Below are 25,287 nucleotides of genomic sequence, written 5' to 3'. Positions count from 1 at the left end.
AATAGGAGCCTATATAAGAAAAAGACCGGGAATCGGGACTGTCCCTATAAAATCGGAACATCTGGTCACCCTATTTCAAAATGGCCCACATTTGTTGACCTTTAGAACATGGTTCAAAGCCATCTCTCTGAGGTAGCTTTAATATATAATTGTATTTGAAAATGTGTCAAGGAGCCCCTAAAACAAAGAATAGGTACTTCTTTTATGGAACTAGTATATAAATCAAAACAAACATATATGGGAAGGAATCTGTGGATGGATGAAGTTCAGGGGATTCTAGATGAGGTTGTGGATTTCTATCTGGGGGAGATTAGGGTTCTGGGATAGTTGAAGAGGGAAATTTTAGTTTAGGACAAACTGGAGAAATGGTCTGAAGTAAATAGGATGAAATTCAATAAGGACAAATGCACAGTACTCCATTTAGGAAGGAACAATCAGTTGCACACATACAAAATGGGAAATGACTGCCTAGGAAGGAGTACTGAGGAAAGGGATCTGGGGGTTATAGTGGACCACAAGCTAAATATGAGTCTACAGTGTAATGCTGTTGCAAAAAAAGCGAACATCATTCTGGGATGTATTAGCAAGAATGTTGTAAGCAAGACACGAGAAATAATTCTTCCGCTCTCTCTGCACTGATTAGGTCTCAACTGGAGTATTGTGTCCAGTTCTGGGCGCCACATTTCAGGAAGCATGTGGACAAACTGGAGAGAGTCCAGAGAAGAGCAACAAAAATGATTAAAGGTCTAGAAAACATGACCTATGATGGAAGACTGAAAACACTGGGTTTGTTTAGTCTAGAAAAGAGAAGACAGAGGAGGGGACATGATAACAGTTTTCAAGTATGTAAAAGGTTGTTATAAGGAGGAGGAAGAAAAATTGTTTTTCTTAACCTCTGAGGATAGAACAAAAAGCAATAGGCTTAAATTGTAGCAAGGGAGGTTTAGGTTGGACATTACAAAAAACTTCCTGTCAGCGTGGTTAAGCACTGGGATAAATTGCCTAGGGAGATTTTTAAGAGCAGGTTAGACAAACACCTGTCAGGAATGGTCTAGATAATTAGTCCTGCCACGAGTGCAGGGGACTGGAATAGATGACCTCTCGAGGTCCCTTCCAATTCTATGATTCTATGGCATTCATAGAATCACAGAAGTATATGATTGGAAGTGACCTCAAGAGGTCTTCTAGTTCAGTCCATTACACTCGAGGCAGGACTAAGTATTATCTAGACCGTTCCTGACAGGTGTTTGTCTAATCTGCTTTTTAAAAACCTCCAATGACATTGATTCCACAACATGTCTAGGCAATTTATTCCAGTGCTTAACAACCCTGACGGTTAGGAAGTTTTGCGCAAAACGGTTGTTGGTTTGCTACTGCTGTTCTTTACTCTGTTTAAGTATTTGTCATATGCTCAGAGCCTGGCAATAGGGGGTCTTATGTCTTACCTGTTCATACTGGGTTCACACTCAGATACTACGGTAATGGAAGCCATATGAGTACCTAAGCTAGACAGATAGGCACTGAAATAACAAAACAAGCATCACTAATAGTTCCCACATCATAAACTATTGCTTTTGTATGATAGTTTCTGAGCTACAGAGCTGTCCAAAGAAAGCGTCTCTTTGGATTACAATTAGTATTTTAGTAGCAAAACAGACTGACATCACTAAAAAGCTAATGAGAATCTAACATTGAAAAAAACAGATGTTCTCTTTAATGAAAATGCCTTCCTATGAAAAGATAAAACACAGGCTGCAATGAGAATAAATTTGAAAATACCTGAAGACCATGTTTTTCTTACACTGGAAGACAGGAGAATGAGCTAGACTCCTTCCTCCCTCTCATCTTACCAACCCCTTTCTTTACACCCTTGCTTCTACGGTTATGATCATGGTGGTGTGTATCATTGGATTATTATTTACTTTATCACCCACTTATATGTCTCTACAAATAATTTTCACCAAGGGAGTCTAAAGATTTTCCTAGGATACCTAAATCTGAAAGTGCAGGACAAGACCTGGCCCTGGAGCAGCTCATTCCAATTTACATCTGTAAATTGTGATTTGTCACCTAAGAAAGGACAGCAGAATGAGGCAGAAGGAGACCAGAATGGTGGGCAGGAGTTTTCAGAGAATACTTTATCAAGTAAGCCAGGGACTGGGGGCCACTAAAGAGCTGAATTCTGGTGAATTTTGAGTTATTTTTCCTGCTTTCATTCTCAAAACCTTTTAAAGAAAAAAAAATAGCTTAAAATTCACATAAATGTGTACATGTCACTCTAGCATAGTGGTCCCTAGATCCCTAGCTTATTAGGACAAATTGTCCATGACAAACATTTTCACACTGGAGTTAAAGGGTTCACCTACAGACTGTCTCTCTAAAGAGTCAATTTTCAATAAATACACTCAATAGAGCTGGGCTTTGAAACACGCAAAACCCACTTCTGTTGACCTCCCTGAGTTAGGGGAACTAGAAACGTAAAGGAGAATCTCAGCCTTGTTTTTTTAAAAAAGGTAAATTTCTAGACCTCTCTCTTCTGAAGACAGCCTTGAAAACACAGAACAATAGCCACTGATCACTAATGCTGAACGGAATAATTAGCTGGAATCCACTTCTGCAGCAGGAGCCTTGGGAAAGAACCTAACAAACCCCTGTACACCTGCTCCCCCTCGCACATTTTTTATGTAAAATTAGTAAGTTTAACTTTGTTCTGCCTCTCAAATAACCATCTCACTAACCCTGCCTCAAGTCCTTAGGCCAGCCCTGTGCACAGTAGTGTGATAATGGTGGACACAAATCGGTTACACTTTGGATGTTGAGGGGGGAAAACAAATTGTTGTCACTGTTTTGCAGGGCTACCCAAAATGCTATGGGGCTGGCTCTGCACTTAGACAGTTCTTGTAATTTGCTGAGAATTCAGAGGTATCTCTTGGACGTGTCTAGAGACACAGCCAGCGTTGGGCTAAGAAGCCCCAAAACAGCATCTTTGAAAAATCTACTTCTCATGTTGAAGTTTTTCTCAGGAAATCCTTGTGTCTCACAGTTCGTGCCAAGCAAGTTACTGAGCCTGTATAGCTCACCAGAAAGAAAATCCAACATGACATCAACAGTGTCAACAAACAAGAGAGGAGTGACTGTCAGACATCTTCAACAATGCTCAGAGAGAGCCTGGAGTAAACTAAAGGTAAGGAAAGAACAAATAACTCCCATCTCCCAGAACACTCAGACTTCCTGGGGAAGTGGCCTCTGCCAGCCTAAGCCTCAGAAATACCCCATCCATTTGCAAGGAGTGAAGTTAACTCCATGTCTCACAGCCTCATGCTGAAGGCCAGTCAGGGTATGTCTGCACTGCAGCTGGGAGCCTGGGTAGATAGACACATGCTAGCGCTGCTCAAGTTAGCATGCTAAAAAGACGATGTTGTGGCATGTGTTAGCCACCCATGTATGGACCCAAGGGGTGGGGTAGGGTTCTACATGGGAGGCTAGCTTGTGTTGCTATCCAAGCCATAATGGCCAGAGTGCTATTTTTAGTGCGCTAACTCAAGCAGAGCTAATGTGCGTGTCTCTACCCAGGCTGGGAGGCACACTCATAGCTGCAAAGTACCCTAAGAAGCCTATATGCAGAGCTGAAGTGGGATTTAAGTGAGAGACACAAGCATTGTGCTGGCCTAGTGTTGCCAACTTATACAATTTTATTGCGAGTCTCACAATATTTTTAAAGTACTTGGAGTCACGTGATTGCATGAGAATCTTGGGTCTCATTAAAAAAAGCCTCTAATCCTCTTGGTTGCAGAGAAATCGTGAAAAGTGACATTTGTATACGCTAAAGGCTCAGAATCAAAAGGCAAATAAAAAGAACACAGAACATATATTTTAAAATCTCAAGATTTTTCAAGGCTGACTCATGATTTTTAAACATTTGAGGTTGGCAATATTGCAAATTTTATCCAGAATGAGCAAAAAGATGCAGTGCCTCCTTATCTCCTGCCTATGCTTCACTGATATACCTGTAGTCCTGCTGGTAGAATTCCAAGAAATCAATGTCTACTTTAAATAAACCATGGGAGAAACTCATTCAGACAACTTATCTGTCCAGTCCTCCCCTCTCTGTAGTAGTGATTACTAGGCCACTAATACCCCAGGCCAAACACATCAACTGGCAAGTGATGGGATCTTGCAAAAGACAATGGTAGAATCTAGAGGTTCTACCAGAAATCATTGTTTAAAACAATAGAAATTAAAAATAAATAACTACTGTAAATGACTAGTAAATTTGATACCTACTAATGCAGGAATCTGCAATAACTTTATCGGTACCAAGCAAGTAAGGGCCAAAAGAGCCCTGGATCCAATCTGGAGAGATTTCCCCCTAGTGCAGGCTTGGTGCATGGCAATTTATGCTGTCCTGAGAGGTGCCCGCTGCAAGCCCTGGCATAGGAGGAGTGGCTGACAATGAAAGGGGGGTTGCCATAGCAGACGCTAGTATGGTCATTCTGGCTTGCACTGCAATGCTATGTTGAAGTTGGTCCCTTTCACTCAAGCGACGCTGTCCCAAATGCAGTAACTCGAGTGTACTACATCGAGCTGACTGTTGCAGTGAAGACAAGACTTGAGAGACAGAGAACAAAATCTTATCCTTGATTTTTAAAGTCCTGGTACCTTCCAGAGGATGAGAGACAAAATTTGGGACTGGGTAGGTGTAAGTGTCCACCAAAGGTGCTGACAGGGTACCATGAGAGCAGAATGAAAAGGGCTTCCTGCATTACTGGCAAGATGTTTGCTATAGAGGAAATTTACTCCTATGCAGAGGGCCAGTGTAACCCTTATGCATCACTTGCCTCCCACATAAACCCTGGCTTTAAGAGGTGCACCAGTTGTGATGGCCCTCTGCATAGTGATAAATCTCACTGCATGAGACCAAGTTGTCTCTAACAGGTTGGCTTGATGAGTGAAGGTAGCAAAGGATAGAGAAGGGAAAGGAGAGATACAGATGAATAATGATATCAAATAATCCACCCTTTTCATTCTAGTTTTCATTTATTTTTGGAAATGGGAAGCCTCTGAGCCTGCCCACCACATCAGCTGTCTGAAATACTCCCTATTACTAACTTTTAAGACACTCTAGATAACAAAACATGTTATAAAGATTTCCAAACCCTGTACATTTGAACTTAGTATCTTTTTACAGACCAAAGAATGGGGCTTGATCTCTTAGCAACCAACCAATATTTTCTTGGCACTTGATCAACAGCCAGGGTTTGTGGATTTTTATGAACTGTGGATAAGATTTTTGTTTTGTCCACAGCCTGCAAGTAGCTCATTTCCATAAGGAGAGTGTGCATGTCCAAGAAGTCACGGTGTTTTGTGACACTTTTAGTTACTGCACACTATTTTCTTTGTGTTTCAGTTTCTTGTATTTTCATTTAAACTTTACTTCTGTATGATTATGTATTTTTATACTTGCCTCATTTTGCTAGCCCCAAAACTGAATTGAAAAGTGGGCATTTAATTTTCCAGGTAACAGAGTGGGAAGATTAAAATAAGGAAACAATACATAATGTGTAGAACTTAAAAATCTGATAATAAAACCTGATTTTCCTGAGTCTCCCTATGTTACTTTGATGTTTGCTAAACCATAAACAAGAGAACACTTGCTCAGAAGTCACATTTTGTGATATAGCTACATAAGTTTGGATGCAATTAATCGAAAATGTAAATTCCACTTTAAACCTTGCTTTACACTTGCAGCTCACTCAATTAAGAGCTTTTGAGTGGGAATAAAAAGGCTTACCATGGCTAAAATTGCATTCCATATTTGTCTAAAATGGGGTGTCAAATGACACTTTTTAATGGAACAGGTTTTCTAACAGATGCAAATACTTTAATGTTTATTTTGCAATCCACAACAAGGAAGCTGTCTGTCTGGGTGATAAAAGGCACTTGAATATGTGCCATGCACTGGAATGGGAATGTATTTTCCTTTTTACCATTCTAAATCTATAATCTTAATGAGTGTCCTTTTTATGAAAATGTCAAGATAGTAAATTGCTTGTGAAAGTGCTCTAAACTGTCCTTCATTAACAGTGTATCTGCCATTTAAACATGAATGTTCATTTTATGCTGCTGTGCCTTAGTCTGTCTCCCTCTTGGGAACTGGGAGGTGAGCGCAAAGGAAGTTGTTTACATCAATGAGCTCAACTTATTAACAATGCTTCAGTTACAATTACAATATTAAATATCTAAACAATAAGCAATTGTATAATACTGCCACCAACAGGACAAAATTATAATTGAGAATACTTTGTGGATGCTATATATCAGTGTGTCCAAACCACGGCTCGCGAGCTGCTTTCCAGTTAAAGAGCGGCTCGCAGAGCCTCCCATTTCCCTCCCCCCCCCACCTACCAGCCTTGGCAGGGGGGGAGCTCTGGACTTCTGCCCTGCAGCAGGATGGTGGCTCTCAGTGCTTCTGCCCAGTGGAGAGGGGGCTCTTGGGGCTTGAGCCCCATGGGGCGCACCTGCCATGGTTCAGGGCTTGGGCCCCACTTTTGCTGAAGCCCTGATCCCCGAGATAACCCACCTCCCCGCCAGGCAGAAGTCCCGAGACCTGGCAAGTGTGCCCAGCTCTCGAACTTCTAAAGATTATCAGATGCGGCTTGGAGGGTCAGTAAGTTTGGCCACCCCTGCTATATATTCTACATCAATATCTGAAAGGTAAAAAGAACAGGAGTACTTGTGGCACCTTAGAGACTAACAAATTTATTAGAGCATAAGCTTTCGTGGACTACAGCCCACTTCTTCGGATGCATAACATCATGGGCTGTAGTCCACGAAAGCTTATGCTCTAATAAATTTGTTAGTCTCTAAGGTGCCACAAGTACTCCTGTTCTTTTTGCGGATACAGACTAACAAGGCTGCTACTCTGAAATCTGAAAGGTAGTAACTCTTGGAGGAAGATGTGATGAAATGGAACACTTACAACTTGGACACTGTAGGGAAAGTTTATTTCCTTCAACACTCTATTTTCCATACTGGATCAGACTAATACTCCATCAGGTCTGGGAGTCTATGGCAGTGGCCAATGCCTGTTGTTCAGAGAAAAGCAACCAAAACACATGATGATTGTGCCTAATCAACTGTGTATTGCTGTGAACGTGTTAGATCATGGAGGTGGGGATGGGAGCAGATTCCTTCCTGATTCCTGTGACTATCATTTTATTCCCTGAAGTAGGTTAGCATGCCCAGGTTATTGGTCAGAGGAGCTTTGCTGCCATTTAAAACTCTAGAAAAAGCTCAGTTTTAATCTAGGCACCTGGTAGAGCAGTGTCACCAAATGTACTAGGTTAGTAGACAGTTCAGGACCAGAGTTATAATTCAGTTGGTAATTAGAGGACATTACTGAACATTACTCACAGATGCCAGGAAGAAATGACATTTACTGGGTAAAGACTCTTTAATAGCCTGTTGATTAATGATTCCTAAAATTAGAAATCACCCAAAAGATTGTGGGGGAGAAAAAAAGAGTAAAGTATATATATTCACACACACACACCTATCTCATAGAACTGGAAGGACCCCGAAAGGTCATAGAGTCCAGCCCTCTGCCTTCACTAGCAGGACCAAGTACTGATTTTGCCCCAGATCCCTAAGTGGCCCCCTCAAGGATTGAACTCACAACCCTGCCATTAATTATGCCTGGGGTGAGGTCTACCTAGACTAAGCCCCCAGAGCTGTTAGGCTACATGCAGTTTCCAACTCCAGCTCTGGTAAGGAACAGGCTCCTCAGAAGCACTCAGTTTCATAAAGATGTTGTTCTGAAGCACTCAGATTTGGTTACTGTTATTTGAAAGACAGATAAACTAAAAACATATTGTTTCTAAGCTATAAAAGTTGGAGACAAATACATTTAAGTGTCAAATATTTATTTCAGAACTCAGAGTACAAAAATCCTCTCCTCTCAAATAGGAGAGCAATTGCTACTGAAAGCAAGCCATGCTCTAATTTAGATCATCATTTCCATGCTGCTGCTGCTATGGAAATAGTCTTCTGTAACAAAGTGAAAGGTACATCCTTTTAAACTAATAAGTGGTTTCTAATTTAGAACCTGATCTTACTTGACTATATTCTCTTTGTGTTTATTTTCTGGTTTCCAATAGGGAAATTTTTTATCAAGATAACTTCTCTATTACTGTTTAGTGCCTATTACTGCCGCAACATGAGGATGGATGCAACATACTGTATTATCTTAAGAGTTGCTAAGAGCAGAGTAACAAACCAAAATGCAGACAGTTACAAGCTTATAAAGTGCTTATAATAAAGTGATTCCAGAATACCTTCTTAAAAGTTTTCCCTTCTAATCTTCTGGGGTAGTCAATACAGAACTGACTCAGTGGGCAAGGGAGGTAGAATGTACAGATAATCATCAAGTAATTAGATTGAGTGCTTTATGTTACAGAGAACCAGGGCTAATTATTTAAAACAAGAAGTCTCCTTAATTGTAACAAGGCCTTTCTAAAGGTAGATGTTTAGGGGTTTAATCCTCTTGCTAACATAACACCAAGACCCTTGCCTACACCTGAAATTTTTTCTAGAAACATACTACTGTTGCTAACATCAGCTCAGCTGCATAAGTGTTAGCAAGGTTGGAAGCACTACTGGACACAGACAACTGAGCTGATGCAGATGTTTTTAAAACCATATCACGTAACCCCGTTCAGACCAAGTCTAATCAACATGGTGTTAAAACACTGCCAGCAGCCTACCCATATGTCTATGATAGAAACGTCATGGAGGCATGCAGCTGAAATATCTTTGGATGTAGCAGAGTATGTTCCAATACCCCAAATAGTGAAACGTCTGCCAGCTCACAGCACATGCGTACATGTAACTTCGTCCATTAGAGAGACTCTGTGCTGAGATAAATTGGCTCCTCGCTTTGGCCTCACGAGCAATGAGACGACTAAGGGCTTGTCTACACAACTGCGCAGGGTTGATCTAAGATATGCAACTTCAGCTACGTGAATAGCGTAGCTGAAGTCGATGTACTTAGATCTATTTACTGCGGTGTCTTCACTGTGGTAAGTCAACAGTTGATGCTCTCCCATCGCCTCTGCTTACGCTTCTAGTTCTATTGGAGTACCGGAGTTGACGGGAGAGCACTCAGCAGTTGATTTATCGCATCTATACTAGATGCAATAAATTGACCACTGCTGGATCGATCGCTGCCCTCCAATCCAGCGGGTAGTGTAGACAAGCCCTAAGAGTTTAATTAATTGGCTTTGTCTTGTCTAGGAAATAAGTAAAAGCTCTCTTAACATTTAAGGTGTATAATCTAATGTCTCTCAGAATCAAATGGGGTTTAGGGAAGAAGACAGGTAAATTAATGAGCTGATTAAGATGGAAATAAAAGACTACTTTAGTAAAATAAATTTTGGGTGAGGATATAGGAACCAACTATCAGGATTTGGAACTCACTAACTCTGGGAAATGCATATAGAAAAGCTATTCTATTCCAGCATAAACAGCTGTCTATGAGAAGGTTTTTGCTTCCAGAAATAATCTCCTGAACTTTTGCAGAACAGTCAGAGCTGAAACCTCCTGACAGGCCAGTAGCCAACCTGTAAAACTGAGCAACTTCCATGTGAAGAACACAGCTTTGATCCTGAGAGAATACACCCAGGAGACTGAGAAGAGAGACTTCAAGGTCCAATTCTAGATCCATGAGATCCAAGAACCAGAGCTGTTTGGTCCAGTTTTGAGCTATCAATAACACTTTGTCCCACATGCTCTTTCTGATGACTCTGGAAACTAGAGATATTTGGGGAAAACACGGAACAACTGTTGACTTCAATTGTAAAAACAAATCCCTTGAAGATCCTGGGATTATTCTGCATGATTTTTACGTTTGAAATCTCAGGTATCACATATCTTATCTTTCTTGTTTTTGCTGGAGGTCTCCCTTGGAAAACCCAAAGAAGTGGATTGGGTGCTCTCTCGGCCCTTCATTGCTATGACGGGGCGCTGAATCTTTGAAAAAGGGAGTTTGCCTGTTAACTGTTCATTAGGCATAATACATTGTTAAATGAGTGGTTACAAAAACAAAACAAAAAATCATTCAACACTGAATAAAAATCACTTTCCCCCTTGCAGGGCTTGTCTTCACTGATTCATGTTATAGCTCAAGTAATCCTGTTAATTCGACTCCCATTTACACTCAAAAACTCCTCTCTTCTGTACTGCCATACTACTAACACAAGTTGGCTGGCATGACTAAGGGCACAGGCAAAACCCTAGTGACCAACTCACATCTGCTAACATGACCATTCTGTCTCATGGATGCAAGCTAGCACTACTAAATTGCTGCTAGTCCTCCAATACTCTCCCACAATCCTGCTTGACCATTTGGGACTCAATTTTCACAAGGTATGTGTCATGTTCAAACTGCTAAGTTCCCAGTTATCCACAGAATCTTCTAGAAAAAAACACAGCAGGTAATCAAGTTCTCAGTTTGTAATGTAAGAAACAAGCAGCAAACACATGAGGTTTTTTTGTTGTTTTTTAAAACCTTTCAGGTATTTCTCTCTCTCTCACACACAACCGCATACATCCCAGAACAGTGCTGGGCAGCCTGCGGCCCATCAGGGTAAGCTGGTTATGGGCCACGAGACATTTTGCTGATGTTGACCGTCCGCAGGCACAGCCCCCCTGCAGCTCCCAGTGGCCGCGGTTCGCCGTTCCCGGCCAATGGGAGCTGGCTGCCACTTCCTGCAGCTCCCATTGGCCGGGAATGGCAAACCGCAGCCACTGGGAGCTGCGGGGGGCCATGCCTGCGGACAGTCAATGTCAGCAAAATGTCTCGTGGCCCGCAATCAGATTACCCTGATGGGCCGCATGTGGCCCGCGGGCCACAGGTTGCCCACCACTGCCCAAGAACAATAATAGAGCACAAACATTTTTTTCACCTTTTGGAGTCACTTTGAAAATTGAGAGTGGAAGCTAGTGGCACTGCAGACTCTATGGAAACACACGTGAAATGAATTTCCTTGTTCCAGGCTGTTCCTTGAAGATATGTCAATATAACAAAGTAACCACATAATCTGGCACAAACTGGCTATCTGCTAAGGAAACTCCAGTTACTGAGAATACATCTTCACTGCAAAGCTAATTCGTGTTGTCTTCATTTGAGTTACGTATCTCACATTAGCATAGCTCAAGTGACAATGGCCACCCTGTGAAATAACCCTCACGTTGGTTTGTCCACAAAGGTGCTCCGCTCACTCATGTGTGATGCTATGATTTCTGAGGGTATATCCCATGCTTCTTTGAGCGACAGGAAACTGAGCTGCTCTATGAATTATTTCCCAGTAAATTGTGGGAGAACTTGTCTGTCCTTTCTAGACACATGGAGAATTGTGGGAAGACATTGGAGGACTAGTGATAATTGAGAGGCACTAGCCTGCATCCACATTACAGAGTAGTTATGCTAACAACTAACGAGATGTGCTAATTTGAGCTGTAGTCTCTACCCCTTAAGGAGTCAGCCACTTTCAGTTAAAAGCACCATCACACATAAATTAAGGGTTTTTGTGTGTGGACAGGATTTGAGTCAGGATGTGAGTTATAACTTGAGTGAACTGCAGTGAAGCCAAGGTCTTAAACAGCAGACTGTTGGACAATACAGAGGTTTTTTGACAGTAGCATGTTGGGAATACTGCAGAGCACTTGTCCAGTTCCAGCACCACTTCCGTTTCCAAACAAAAGCAAAGATGAAGTCTTGGTCCTGATGAAGTCAATGTGAGTTCTGCAATTGACATCAACTGATCTAGGATTTCACCCCAAATGTTCTGTCAAGTGTAATTTTTCTGTATCTAAGATAGTCATAAGATAAAGATTATTTTCATCTACACTACAACAGACTTCTAGTTTCTCCCCTGTCATTACAAATGTGTTTCGTATGCAATTATACATTTCCTGGAGGTAACTACAATTGAATAACTTCATGAAATACCTCAGCAAGGAAGTATGGGATTGTGAAGTGAAGCCAAGTTGTTTTTCTTCTGAGCAGGTACATCTATGAGGCTTCTTAATCACCATATTACCTTTGTCTCCAGAACTTTATTGCATGATGAAGCAGTTTAACACAAACAACAAAACTGAAGTTTTTAAGGACAACCCCCCCGTTCCCCAACCTCACCCCTTACAATATTTTCATTTTCCTCCATGATAACTCAGAGACCAACCACTATTGCCTGAGGCTTTTCAATGTGGTTTTATTACAATGTGTGGCATATTCAGCTAAGTAATCCCTGATTCTGAATATCTCATACTGCTTTACAGTCAACAAAAGGGTTACAATAAATGACTTACCTTTAAGAGTGCCAAGGCTACATGAAAGATTATGTTCAGACCCTGAAAAGGAGAAGAAGAAGAAGAAAAGAGCTGAATCAGTCCCACTGTACCAGGTTTTAGTTCTCCCTTAGTTCCCACCATTTATTATCAGGGAGATCTGCAAGATTTTTGTCAGAGTCCTGAGGTACCCCCAGTTTCCCCCACTTCACATCCCACACTTAAGGCCCCATGATGCAGCTTCCAAACTTCTAGCTGAGGGAGACCGAGACTCTTTGGACTCCAGTGATTTTGCTCTCTTACTGGTCAGACAGGTGCTTTTGGGCAGCCCTCTGTCCTTTGGCTGAGTATCAATCAAATCTGGTCTCTCATGGAGCAGTACAGAATAATACCAGCAACAGACCATTGGGACAGCCTGTTTCTTCAAAGCCAACAGAACCAAATATTCTAGTCAATACAATTTTTGCCAGTCCAAAGAAAGCAGCTTGTATCTAAAATCTTTTGTATTAAACACCCACAAAATCCCAAGTCTTAAACACACAGATTTTCTGATATCAACTCAAATGTAAGACAGTTCAGAGATCAGGCAGCTAGATGTGTAAACCAGCCCTGTTGTGCTTGCCACTTTCACTACATTGCAAACATATGGCTCTATATACATTAATATATATAATAAAAGAAATAATGATGCTCCATTGATTTCAGATCCCCCGAGAGAAGACAGTGCTGGAATTGCTAGGCTCAGTGGAGCTGAATTCAAGGTACCAGTGCTCCCTCCTAGCCTTTCTAACTGACCTTTAAACAGGCCAACTCTGCCTTCATCTGGTGCCATTCTAGGTCCAAAGATAAAGATCTAGAGCCTCTTTCTGACTACACATAAAAGTTGTACTGCTTAACTGGTATAGTTAAAGTGGTGCAATCATCTTTGGGTGGACCTTGAAGGGGCCATTTTGGGATTTGGGGCAAAAATCTATCTGGGGATCGGTATAAAGATGTTTATACCAGTAAAGATATTCCTGACAAGGCACCTTTATACCAGTATAATTGCATCCACATGAGGGCTTGTCCCAGTATAACTATATCAGTAAAAATATCACACCTCTCACCTATACAGTTATACCAGTACAACTTGCAAGTGTTGACCAGGCCAAAGAGTACAATACAGCTGTATTGTGCAGGATCAAACATTCCCTCTGTCAATAAAACAGGTTCTACTATCTATGACTACTTGCCATACGTAGCTCCATTTAACTTTATACAGGGCTTTGTGATACCCTGGGTAAGGTAGATACTGTACTATATAAAACCCACATTTATTGTATTATTTTGACTTTCCTTTGTATTTATCACTATAACTTTACATTTTTTAGCAAATGTAGATAGTTCAGGTTACCTACTACATTACCTCACTCAGATTTAACATATGAAAGAGTTCCAACAGACTTGCTCAGAAATAATGTTGCCATTATAATACACACTGTTATGGGATTATCACAGGATTTCCTTAGTATTGTACAAATCCCCTTGTACAATAACAAGAAAGATTTCAGTGAGTTCCTTGCTAATTTCACTCTGTAATTTGTTTTAACAATAGCATAATGGAGTTTCTGAGGTAATCTCACATATTTTTATTAATTAGGGTTGAGTGAATTGTTTTTTGCAAGAATAAGAGCCCTTAAGCTTTTGCCAATCCCTTGAACCAAGCCTTCTTTAAGGTTCAGAAATATTGATGTAAGTTCCCTCCATCACATTTCACCTCCAACAATTTGCTGTCAAGATCTATCTTGCTGTCTAAAGCTTCCCTGTTAGCGTCATATCACATTGCCTAGCACTCCTGGGAAACTAGCTCACATGTCAGGGGTTTTCAGGCATGCTGTGTCATTTATAGGAGTGGGTTCTGTTAGGAAAACCCAGAGACACAAAATTAAAGAGGCAGCATGTAACTCCTAAGGTTCAATAGCATAGGGAGGGCTGTGGAGCCATCTGCTCTGTCCCTTAGAAAAATGCTGCTGGTTGGGGGAGGTAGGAAGTAGCCTCCTCCTCGAGAAGCTTGCTGATTCTGTGATGAGAAGTCCTCCAAACCTCCCCCTAAATGTGATGCTCTATATCTTAGGTATAAATGCAAAATTGTGGAGTTCGTCGTGTCCTGCACAATCCAGACTTCATCAAAAGCTGCAGAACCTTTTAGAAAGAAGAAGTTTTCTTAGAATGTAAGCTCTGTCAGGCAGGATCAGTCTTTTCTGTCATGTTTATGCAGTGCTGAGCATAATGGGGTTGTGGTACATGACTGGGGTTCCTGGGTGCTACCACAATAAAATAAAAAAAATTGCATTAGTTAGCAAGTTGTTTGGTAATTCTATATTTAATCACTATGACAACAGATCACACGTCTTCCACCAGAGGTCAGAATTGTAGCAACATTGAAACCAGAGGAGCATATTTTGAACAATCCCTAGTTCCATGGGCGATAGCAGCTGTTTAAATATACACCAAAAGTGATTTTGTTTATTTTTACTAGAAAAATGTTAGACTGTCAACCATGCTAACTGAAATTCAGGCAACAGGTAAAGCGCTGATAGTAACAGTCGAACCTCCCAATATTGCCATTCCAGAATCTCTCAATCCGATTCTAGACAGAACATTTTTAGTGGTAAAAAGGGTATTTCAGGTTTCATAGCCTTTCTCTGCTGAGACTGCCAACAAGACTGCCAAAAAGTATGGAATTTTCTGTAATTTGTGATATCAAGCCTTTAAAAATGTAACTGAAACCAACAATTCATTTCACATAGTCAATGGATGGTAACAACTTTCATCCACAACTGAAGTGGACTAGGTTTGAGCATATGCTCTATAGATGAAAAGCTCTGTCTCTCATAACAGTCACCTATGTCAAAGTCATAACTGCCGTCAGAATGAACAGTGATGTGCTCAAACAAGAAACTGTCAGGATACCAGTATCAAAGCCAGGTTCACTAGGTCCATAGGCTGCATCCCAAGCTGCTGCACCACAGCAATGCACTGAACTACCACCTTGACCAACAGTCTTAGTGCTAAAGGCCTACAGACCCACAGCAGCCTACCTCAGGTCCGATTGGATGGACAGGCAGCATTCTCACTGGGCACTTCGACTATATAAAGACCTCAACAGGAAGAGGAAGCTATCTGAGCAACAGACCATTGCCTGCTGGTTGCTGCCTAAACCACCTTGCCTTGCTGCTTTGTCTGACCCTACCTTGTTGCCTGCTGCCTCACCTAATCTTACCTCCCTAACCCACTGACTCAAACCCTTGGATTGGATCTTCCAGCTACTGACCCCTGCACGAACTCCAACCATTGCCCCAGAATACCTCTGATACCAATCCATCTCCCGGCTACCTGACCACCCACACACACTTGACTACTGCTCTGGACTGCCCCCTAGCCCACCTCAGCCAATAGGCATTACAGAATCCCACAATCAGCACAGATTGACTGGTGAAGCAGATTTTGTTATCGTATGCCAACACACTGTCCTACTCCTGCAGAATTACTGACGATTACTGTCATGTGTGCAATTTCAGGCACTATAAAAGTCCATGAAAAAAATCAAGAGTGTTGGTTTGTCTTCCCAAGAACTCTTCTCTGTCACTGGCAGCCTCAGCTCTAAACATATACTGTTTCCATCTCCCCTCTACCATGTTCTTGTTATTGAGGTCAATGTAACAGTTCTTATATCACCTCTCTTCCACTAGACAGCAAAAGGGACATGATGAGGACCTCCCTGTGCCCTGAAGATCCCCAGCTGCTTTAACAGCCCCTTGGGGCGACTGACAGCCAGTGTAATTGACAGCAGCCCTGACATTGCTCCAAGTTACATTGGGCAATCAGTCAAACACATAGGCAGCCCAGGATCAGGAGAGCACAAAGTAACTTAAAGCCTCCTATACATATAGCCCTCCTGAGGGCATGTCTACACTTACCTCCAGAGCGATCGATCCAGCAGGGGTCGATTTATAGTGTCTAGTGAAGACCACCGAGTGCTCTCCCGTCGACTCCGGTACTCCACTGGAACGAGAAGCGCAGGCGGAGTCGACAGGGGAGCGTCAGCAGTTGACTTACTGCAGTGAAGACACCACGGTAAGTAGATCTAAGTACATCGACTTCAGCTACCTTATTCACATAGCTGAAGAAACAGAAAAAGGTCAGCAGACTCCATAGCATCACATGCAACCCCTCCTTGGGGATGGCCCTCTGCATAGCATGCCTCCCAGCAGCAAGCATGACAGTCTCTGGAAAGATCAACTTCTCTGCAAGCCCCTTAGTGCTGGAGAACCACGTGAGCCTGTGTAGAGCCTTAGTGCCTTTAGCAGGTTTCATGTGATCCATGGGTTTGGGGGAATGAACCTATTCTAAAATGGGCAACTCTCATCCCTCCTGCAATGGAAAAGTTTGGGTAAGACTCAGGGAAGGGGAAACTCATGAGTTTACCTCTCCCCAAGGCCCTATCCAAAGGGCTTTTCCAAAGGAGGAACTGATATCCCCCCCCCATCTATCCTGAGTTTCCTGTAGGGCAGCATATTCATACGGAGTACAACTTTAAGGTCATAGGGATAGTGAGAGTAAAAACAGTTTTAGAAAAGAAAGCTCATTGACTCTTTGTGCACAGCTGGAGATAAGGAAATGAAACAGAAGCGAGGAGGCTGCTGAACAGGTGTATGGGCTTGTTAGGAAGTGATGTTGATAAAATATATGCTAATGAATAGTATTCTCGAAACAAATGTAACATGAATTGTAAAAAATATACCTGGTGAAATATGGGGATTATTTTTCTAATATTTTTGGTTCTGTTGTAAAAGGCTGAGGTTCTGTTTAAAAAAAAAGAAAAGAAAAGAAAATGTTTCCCTCAACTTGATCAAAACCCAAGGCAAATGCCATTTGTGCAAGTTATTTCAAACAGAGGAGCTTGCTGACACGAGGGAGTGTGTGAAATTCCTGTTGTTGGCTGAACATAGTTGTTGACTACTTCATACTCCTGCCCAGTTCATTGGGTTCAATTTAAATATTTTCTTCTCACAAGTCAAACCAATTAATCCTCACTGAGGCTCTGGGGCAGAGTTTAGGCTCAAATAATTCTAAAATAAGAAAACTCACAGCAGGAGCAAGAACCTTGGCCACATTCCCTTTGTGGAACTTCCTCTGTATTGTTCTCTTAAAAAGCCTGAGAGGGGGACCCTTCTGGAACATGCAGGGAGTTCAGTCCCCAAGCCTCTGGAATTCAGGGGCTTAGCTGAAAAAGCATAGGTGTCTTTGTGAAGGTCTTGTGCGGGGGGGCGGGAGGGGGGCATGGCTTCAGTGGACCCATGATTCCACAGACTCTCTCACTGGCTACCATGCTTTGAATCTCCCCTCCCCGCCCCACCTCTCAGGTGGCTTCCACAGGGTTGCACACACAAGTCAGAGGGATGCAGTATTAGTACTGTAAAGCAATAATGGTGGGGCAATGATGCATGAAGAGAGCTCATCCCCTGTCCCTGCCCACTCCACAGCTCAGACTCTAACACCATGGAGGGACTACTGCAGTGCCCAGCTAGTACTCTATGCCAGTGCTTCTCAAGCTATCTGATGTGGGGGACCGGCAATTTTTTTTTCCAATGTGCCAGGGACCGGCTGCCATATTATTATCCTATTCGACGCTCTTATGAGGAAACTTGCCGCGGACCGGCAGCCGATGGTCTGTGGACCACCACTTTGAGAAGCACTGCTCTATGCTACTCTGCATGTGAAGGTATGATCAGTCCCTTAGTTTAAGGTTTCAAAACCAAATCATTATTGACTTGTTTGAGCTCCAAATATGTCAAAAGACTGTTTTCCCAGGGAATTTTGGGTTCTAACCAGCAAACCAGACATACCAAATTTCATCTAAATTGTAAAATATGTAAAGTTTCAGCTGAAAATAATACGTGTGTGCACGCACGCTGAAGTTAAGACTGGAAATGAGAGTTTAAATGGAAACTTTTTTTTAAACTTTACAGTTCTGTTCCCCTAAACATGTGAGGGCCCTGCAGAAGGACTGTGTCTTTTGGGGCGGGGGGACCATAAGGGGTGGGGAGTTCAAGGGGAGGCAAGTTAAATTTACCTTCAGTCAAGATTCCCTCTGCATGGTAGTAACACACTTCAAACTCAGCACAACACTAGGAGAATCCCAAAAGAGGATCAAGCAATCCTCAACAATCCTCAACTTTTAAGTCATGAACATGGCATTAATATCACTTAATCCAACATAAGTAAGTGCATCCTTTAGTGAAACATAAACTGCTTCTGTACATAAGTTCTGAGACTATTTTCTCTATCCACTCCATAAACACCAAAACATACTCGCTAAAGTGCATAAGTAAACTACAATCACGTGTGATTAAAGCCCCCTTTAAATACACAGGAACTCAGGAATAATTAACCATTTCATTACAAGAGCAATCATGTTTCTTGGATTGATGAAGCTGACCTTCCAGTAGGAAAAAGAACTGTATATTTTTTCCCTTGGGCATAAAAGTAACTTAATAGTCACAGTTCATGGGACATCATATATTTCTCTTTCAAATATAATGAGAGGGTAAGATTAAGTGAGTACTAGGGATATGTTGATTTTTTGTTATGGACTAAACTGTTGCGGACTAAAGAAGTTTAAATGAAAAAAATTAATTTATCACAATTTACATGTCAACACTTAGGGTAATTATGAATGAGACAAATATACAACGCAATATGTTTGCTTAGTGCATTTCAGGGTTTTAACCTTTTCACTCCAAAACTGGAAATGCAGAAGAAAGTGCAACTACTACTATGGCAGAAGCAGATATGGGATTAAAAACTGTTTGGCCTGGAATGCTGATACGCTTTCTTTTACAGAACCAACGAGCTGGATTAAGTTACTCCTTAATTTATGTTTTATTTCATTGTTTAATTTAGTATTTGAGCTCAAATTAACTTGTTATAAAGATCAACAGGCTGGTGCCAAGCTGCTGGCAACCTTCAATAACCCAGTGTGCAGCTGGCTTGTGCAGCTGGGAAGTGGGTGGGACCAGAATAATAGAATTATAGAAATATAGGGCTGGAATGGATGTCAAGAGGCCAACTAGTCCATCCCCCTGCTCTGAGGCAGGACCAAGTAACCTAGAATATAGTGATGCAGCACATCTCCTGAAGAGCATTTGCCTGTGGGGCTTTTATGGAACCCATGTCCGATTTTCAATCTGTTCTCACATGGCAGAAGTCCGAAGGGAAGGTAGTGTTGGTACTGGCACCTCCTCTCCCCAGGAGGCATCACCACTCTAACACAGATGCCTCTGTGGTCACACAGCAATGCTCCTAACACTACCACCCACCACCCCAGAGGGTGAATCTGGCCGAACAGTTTTAATGGAAATTCATTCAATATATTCGTCTCTGATTTGGGAGTGCATGCAGGTGAATACATGTGGTTTTACTCCTATATAAGGATGGCTTCTAGGAGGAAATAAAAAGGAGATATTGACAAAACATTCTCTACAGTTCATATTCAGATGTATCAGGTATGTGTTAGAGAAGTCTGAGTTGCTCCTAAATAACATTTGAAAAATCTCAGACCAAAATGGATAGTATCAAGAGAACCAATCACTGTAACTCTGTTTCAAAATTCTGATATTAAAATGTTTCTAATCTGGTTTTTAGAATTTAGCTATTCATCTGAAGCTAATTTGAAGCTGTTTTGTAATTGTGTGTTCAGTTGAACTTTTTTCAAAGGTGCCATAAAGGGTAATTGGGGTTACAGATTCTAAAAGGGCACAGTCTTCAATTTAGAAGAACAGGAGTACTTGTGGCACCTTAGAGACTAACAAATTTATTAGAGCATAAGCTTTCATAAAGCTTATGCTCTAATAAATTTGTTAGTCTCTAAGGTGCCACAAGTACTCCTGTTCTTCTTTTTGCGGATACAGACTAACACGGCTGTTACTCTGAAACTAGTCTTCAATTTGTAAGTCATGGAGGCCTGCTGAACATTTTGCAGGGATTGGTTTTGAATTAATTTAATAAATAATAATAATTTGCACTTACATACCACTTCTCATAGCTTGGTAATCACATCTGTGCCTCGGTTGTCTCATCAGTAAAATAGGGATAACTGAGGTTAAATCCAACTTTAAAAAGTGACTATGTAAAAATGGCATCTTCTTACTCACAAGATCTATCTGTTCCTTGTGTGTATTCAGAGTTATAGCTGCTTGCTTTACTGACTAAAACAAGTTGTTAGTATTGTTTATTGCTGTTAGGGAGAAGTCAAGGAGAGAAAGCTGGATTCTATTTTGGCTCATCTATCACTAACAGAATTGCTAAATTTTAATTGCAAAATATTTGTTACTGTTCTGATAGCCAGAAAGAATCCCTACTTGACTCTCACATTCCAGGGTGAAAAAAACATTTAACTTGTAATTCTGTAAGAAAGTAAACCTTGGGCAGGCAACAGGCACAGCTTTCTTAGTAACTATTCCTCAGCTATGGAACTCACTTCTGAAAGAAATCAAAATGACCACAAACCCAAATGTCTTCAGAGTAGAAGGCATAACTTACTTCTTCAACCTAGCCTTTTTCAATAGCCTCACCAAAATCACCTATTATAAAAACATAACAATAATAAAAAATGGAGTGCCTATAGTAAGGAGAAGAGAGGAAAATACTGAAATCTTCATTTCTATTTTTTAATATACAGTAGAACCCAGTTCATCCAACCCTCCATTAGCCAGCTCTCACAACCAGCAGACACAGGTCCAGAAGCAGGGATCTCCCCTATGGCCGCCAGATGGCGCTGCAGACTCACACTTTCCCATTCTTTTGATTATCAAATGTTTGATAATCCGATTTTGCCCCAGTCCTAATTAGATCGGATAAAAGGAGTTCTGCTGTACTGGTACTTCTTTCAGATACCACGGTGATGGAAATAGTATAAGAATCTAAATTAGATTCAACTGACTGGATTAAATAGACAAGTAAATTGGATAGCTTAATAGATAACTGAGATTGTAAAAACAGACTTAAGGGATTCAATATTTATTAAGTCACTTTTCAGAACAGAACAATGCCCTAAGGGCCAAATGTTCAACATGCACAACTGGGGATGGATTTTCAAAAGTGCTTAACCCCCCAGCAGTCCGCATTATGGCATTTTTTGCCAAATTTTCAAAAAAAAAAAAAGCTCAGCACCTAACTCCTAGTTCTTTAGAAAACGTGGCCTGTTATTTTTGGTGACTAACTAGGAACTGAGCTCATTTGAAAATCTTGTCCCAATTGTGAGTTCTTCCCAACATGTGACTTGCCTAAATATATATGAATAATTTGCAAGGTAAGAAAAATTCCAGATTTATGCCTAATCCACTAAACCAAAGGCACACAATACAGGTTTTCTTTCTTCCCTGTAAGTGGAACATTACCCCAATGTGTCGTTCTGGGTTTTTCTTTAACAGGTCATACGGAGGGATACATGTTTTGGTATAGTGAGTGTAAGAGGTACAGATGAATTCAGTCAGTGAATGAGTTTAACTTGCCTATATTTGATTTACATTCACTGCATGTAAAAGATCTCAGAGTGACCGTACAACGGACGCCATTAAGATCTGTATATTTCCCATTTCAAAAGTAATTGCTGTACCATAGTTTCTCTGTTCCAAAGTATAGGAAGATACTGCTGTGACAGTAAGTATGGTACATGGAACAATGCATGATGAGTTTTTAATTATACCAAATGCACTTGGCACACTCAAAGGACCTGCTGCTACCTCTTTAATGCAGTGTATATAGCTCTCATCAGAGCCTCAAGATGCATTTTACAATTACATTAAAAATACAATTATCAAATGGATTCCAAAGTTGAGAAAAGGTCTTCCGATCAGCTGTCTTATATTACTGAGGGGCTGATATTACCAATGGTATTTTAAACCATAGTAACTTGGGGTTTGCAGTCCCTAAAGGCTACATTATCAGAATCAGCAGGGTGAGACCCACTATTAGAAATATCATTAGGGCAGGAGACTCTAGGAGCACATGAGGAATGATAGTAGTGACCACAACAGCATTCACTAGTTATTAATATTCCCTTTCTTAAAAACATTACTACACAGATAATTAATGCCACAGTTACAGACACCTGAGTGAAGTGGAGGAATACCATAAGATGTCCAGCATCTATGTTTTCATACTCATAGCTCCAAGGGTACCATAAGGATGGGAGAAATTTTCAACAAGTGGTCATTTGTGGAGGGTCTGCTGATGCATTCTTCCTCACTATTCAGTCCTTTTATTCTGTTACACTCATGCCCATAACTCTTATACATACGCTTGAGGGTTCCAACCCCTTTTCCCTTAACTGGACTTCCATACCTATAAAATCTGGGATGCCCCACTTTTCAGAGGCTATCCTCTTAGTACCCCTTATTTTCATTAGCATTTACAACAACAAGTCCCCATGGTAACCTATTATTGCTGCAGTATTTCCCAAGATGTTACAATCGGGCATCATGTGGTACATGGTGGTGATTGGGAAATACGCCACATATTAGCATATATTTTACAGTAATCTTGTAACTTCACGGGTACAGGGTTACTCTTGGGTTACCTTCTCATGGCCTAATGTGGCTAAGTTAAAACCTTACAGGCCTCAGCCTGGAGGCCTTGCATTACAGCCTTACTTTGCTTTGCTTATATACTTAATCACTCATAAATGCTTGTCAGTCATATAGCCCTATAATACAATCCTACTTATTCCTATACCTCAATTTTAAATCTATTCATCACACATTGATTACATATGAATTAACCACAACAATAGTTAACACAATTAAATGACTGTATAAGGTGATAATCTACAGATATGAGGGCTGAAATGCAAGCATCCCAGTAAATCTCAAGTTTCAAGGTAAAGGATGTTGTAAGCTAGGTGCCTACACTGGTATCTGAGAGGCTGGTAGTATTTCCCCATATCCAGAGTAAGAAATATAGTACGTGCTTCAATAGCTACATCCTCCCCTCTCCCTCCCCTCCTCCCCCCAAAAAAGCGCAGTTGATCTTGTTGGACCGGTTAATATAACAGAGACAAAGTAGGTGAGGTAATATGTTTTACTGGACCAATTTCTGTTGGGGAGAGAGACAAGTTTTCGAGCTTACACAGAGCTCTTTTTCAGGTCTGGGAAACTAACTCAGGGTATAACTCAGAGTTAGTTTCCCAGACCTGAAGAAGAGCTTTGTATAAGCTCGAAAGCTCATCTCTCTCACCAGCAAAATTTGGTCCAGTAAAAGGTATTACCTCACCCACCTTCTCTCTCTAATATCCGGGGACCGACACGGCTACAATAGCGCATACAACAATGTTTAATATAATGTCATTTCTCCATTTGTAATATTTACTTAGGTTCTTTTTGAAATTGTGGTTTTGCATTATGTACTGCCTGGAATGACTAGAATCTGCTCCTATCCACAAGCAGCAGATGGCAGTACATGTTAGGTAGGAATAATAGAAATGTACTGTACTCCTAGAAAAATTGTCCATAGGGAGACTAGCTAGAAAGTGGCTCAAAAGCTCTTTGAGTAAAATTATGGAGACAGAGGTCAAAAGCATGTTGTGATAATGCACTACATGGTTCACAGCTGGGTGCTGAAGAAAATAAAGGAAAACCTGTATAGTGCTCCACAAAAATAAAGAGACAATATATACAGATTATATATATATATATTAGTAACAATAGAGTATCCACCACAGGACAATGAATGCTCTTCTGCTCTCAGGGTCTAATCTGGGTCTGACCACAGACTGATATATTTGAAAGGCACTGCATTTTTATAACGCTATCTCTGCCTCTAAAAAGGCCTGATTCTGGCAAATTAGGCATTGGTTTCAATGGAATCTGTATTAGACCCTTATTCCAAATATTACCAGCACTCCTATGGTACATAATTCAGTGGGAATTTAACAGGCATGCTCAGTAACTTAAAGACATTCTCACCAACTACTTTCTTGTACTTGGGAATTATTCAACTTCTGAATAGTTCCTTTTTGCAGAAGAATACCTGTCTAATGAATGTCAAATGATCACAGAGCAAGTAAGTTTAATACAGGGGAAAACTAATAAAACTCACAGCCAGAGAAGGAAAGAGTGAGGCAAGTTAAATAGGGTGCTCACACCTCAATGGCAACTTTTTTCTTAGGCCTGGGCTGGGCTACACTTAGAAGTTTTGCCAGCATACCTATCTCAATTAGGAGCGTGTGTGTGTGTGTGGGGGGGGGAAATCACTTCCCTAATCAACATAGATATGCCCAGCAAAAGACAAGCGTAGACACAATTATACCATCAAAAATATTTTTTGCTTGTATAGCTTATTTTTCGGGGGAGGATGGGGTGGGAGGGAGGGACTGATATAAAGCTAAACCAGCAAAGAACTCTTTAATCTGTTTCCCCGGTAGAAAGGCTTGCTGGTATATCTATACTGATAAACACTTTATAGTGTAGACAAGGCCTTTAACTCTGGCCAAAGCAACAGTCTTAGAAAACAATTAGAAGATTTTTACTAATGAACTACAAAACAAAGTTTAAAAGTAAACTAAGTTCAGAAATTTGTGCTCAATGTCACTCAAGCTATGGGGTGCTTTCAGCACATTATAAAAAAATGTATGTATACTCTTTATGTATGTTAGCAAGAGGCCCCTGAATGCGTCTTTCTTGAGCTTCACCAAATCAGGAAACTTTACTGTAGCAATGACCAGACTCATGAGAATTAATGTAAATCCCAGTTTAATATTTAGGTTTAAATTAATAATTAAAAAGAAAAAGAAAATGTAAAAATAAGCTACTTGAAAAAATAATAAGGGAAATGTTCCCAGTCTCCCATGAGACTGCTCAATGATACAGCAAAGATTTCCAGCAGGATAGCACTGAAGCCATA

The 25,287-nt window shown here is 40.9% G+C and overlaps 1 protein-coding gene across 3 annotated transcripts in view; it reads right to left on the bottom strand.

The window, feature by feature from the left end:
- RABGAP1L (RAB GTPase activating protein 1 like) overlaps nt 1-25,287 on the bottom strand; it is a 553,255-nt gene that overhangs the window by 118,367 nt on the left and 409,601 nt on the right. For all 3 annotated transcript variants that reach the window (XM_054037867.1, XM_054037869.1, XM_054037868.1), the window contains exon 18: nt 12,367-12,408. In XM_054037867.1, the coding sequence (XP_053893842.1) occupies nt 12,367-12,408 (42 nt within the window). The remainder of the gene's footprint in view (nt 1-12,366; nt 12,409-25,287) is intronic.

Source organism: Malaclemys terrapin, chromosome 8 (assembly GCF_027887155.1).
Source record: "Malaclemys terrapin pileata isolate rMalTer1 chromosome 8, rMalTer1.hap1, whole genome shotgun sequence".
Classification (NCBI taxonomy): Eukaryota; Metazoa; Chordata; order Testudines; family Emydidae; genus Malaclemys; species Malaclemys terrapin.
This window is presented reverse-complemented; position numbering and strand designations above follow the sequence as displayed.